This window comes from Mustela lutreola, chromosome 16 (assembly GCF_030435805.1).
Source record: "Mustela lutreola isolate mMusLut2 chromosome 16, mMusLut2.pri, whole genome shotgun sequence".
NCBI classification, from domain to species: Eukaryota; Metazoa; Chordata; class Mammalia; order Carnivora; family Mustelidae; genus Mustela; species Mustela lutreola.
The window spans coordinates 48,719,732-48,721,491 of record NC_081305.1 but is presented as its reverse complement, the minus strand read 5'-3'; the positions used below and the strand labels follow the sequence as shown (position 1 = coordinate 48,721,491).

Below are 1,760 nucleotides of genomic sequence, written 5' to 3'. Positions count from 1 at the left end.
TATCCTGTTGGTGAGCATTTGGATTATTTCCAGTAATTTCCAATAAAATAACATGTATTCCAAAGCTTACAATTTTGCAATAGACATTCTTGTACCTATGTTTTGAATGATAGTATTTTTCACAATATTCTTCAGGAGGCATGGAGCAAATTGCTGTCCTTGAATTAAACTTACTAGAGAGGTTGCACATTTTTTTTTGGTAGACCATCAGTCACCTTTTTCCTTGACAAGCCTTCCTCTTCATGACCATTTTTCTTTTGCTGAGTATTCCTATTTTTCTCATTTATTTTAAGAACATCTTTATCCATTTTGTTGCAAATATTTTCTTCCAGGTTTCTCTTTGCCTTTGAGCTTGTGTGTGTGCATTTGGCTGTGGTAGTTTTATTGTTTTTTAAAGTTTTTATTCGAATTCCAGTATAGTGAATGGACAGTGTAATAATAGTTTCCGGTGTACAACAGAGTGATTCAACACTTCCACCTGGTGCTCATCATGTCGAGTGCCAATCATCTCCTTAACCCTATCATCTCCTTAACCCTTCCCTGCAGCCACATCCCCTCTGGCGACCATCACTTGCTCTCTTCAAATCAGGAGCGGGCAAGGTCAGTTCTCGCTGAAGGGCCCCAGCGTGAGTGGAGAGTTCTCTGCAGCACCGCATGCACCTCCCTGTTCCGCAGGCAGTAGATGACAGGGCTGCACATGGGCGTGAGCATTGTGTAGACGACGGACAGCACCTTGTTGAGGTCCGTGGGGCTGATGCGGCTGGGGCGGGTGTACATGAAGAGGACCACGGCGTAGAAGATACCCACCACCACCAGGTGGGAGGCGCAGGTGGAGAGGGCTTTGTGGCGGGCGACTGCGGATGGCATGTGAAGTATGGTCCTCCCAATGGCCATGTAGGAGGCCAGAGCAACCAGTAACGACCCACAGAAGATGACGATGGCAGAGATGAAGTCCACCAGCTCGGCCAGGGCCACATGGGTACAGGACAGGTTGAGCAGAGGGGAGACGTCACAGAAGAAGTGGTTGAGGACATTGGGGCCACAGTAGGACAGGCTGGCAATGCAAGATGTCTTGACCACCGAGACCAGCAGCCCCCCAAGCCATGAAGTCATGGCCAAGCCCAGGCAGACCTGGGACCTCATGAGCAGGGGATAGTGGAGTGGGCGGCAGATGGCCACGTAGCGGTCATAGGCCATGGACGCCAGGAGGGTGCACTTGGTACTAATGAGAGCTATGAATAGAAAAAGCTGAATTATGCAGGCAGTGAAAGACACATGGCATGGACTGGACCTCAGCCCCACGAGCAGGCTGGGCACGGTCACTGACACGTAGCACATCTCCAGGCAGCTGAGGTTGCCCAGGAAGAAGTACATGGGCTTGCGGAGCTCGCTGTGACTGCAAACGAGGTAGATGATGAGCGTGTTCTCCAGGAGGGTCAGCACGTAGAGGGTCAGGAAGACGGTAAACAGGCCGGTCCTTATGCCTTGCCTGGTGGACAAGCCCAGCAAGACAAACTCCTGGACTCTGGTCATGTTGCCCGATCCCAAGGACCTCTCCATCTGAATGCAGAAAGAAATAGGTTAATGGAACCTGTGATCCAGGCAGGAGAAAAACAGTAAAAGAGAAAGAGCATCGGGGCACCGAGAGCCACTGCACGTGCCGTAGGCCGACTGTTGTCAGGAGGACCGCTGAGCTGGGATGTTGCAAAACCGGAATCAGAAAACTTCCACCTGTGCTTAGCAAATCTGTGATGTTCAGC

At 50.4% G+C, this 1,760-nt stretch overlaps 1 protein-coding gene across 1 annotated transcript; it reads right to left on the bottom strand.

Moving 5' to 3' along the window:
• Positions 1-585: 585 nt before the first annotated feature.
• On the bottom strand, positions 586-1,560 carry LOC131817653 (olfactory receptor 6Z7-like). Its single transcript, XM_059151194.1, has one exon. The coding sequence runs from the start codon at positions 1,558-1,560 to the stop codon at positions 586-588; it is 975 nt and encodes a 324-aa protein (XP_059007177.1).
• Between the last annotated feature and the right edge of the window lie 200 nt (positions 1,561-1,760).

Excerpts from the sequence above, each read along its gene's own strand:
- LOC131817653 (XM_059151194.1), bottom strand. The coding sequence starts at position 1,560 with ATGGAGAGGTCCTTGGGATCGGGCAACATGACCAGAGTCCAGGAGTTT.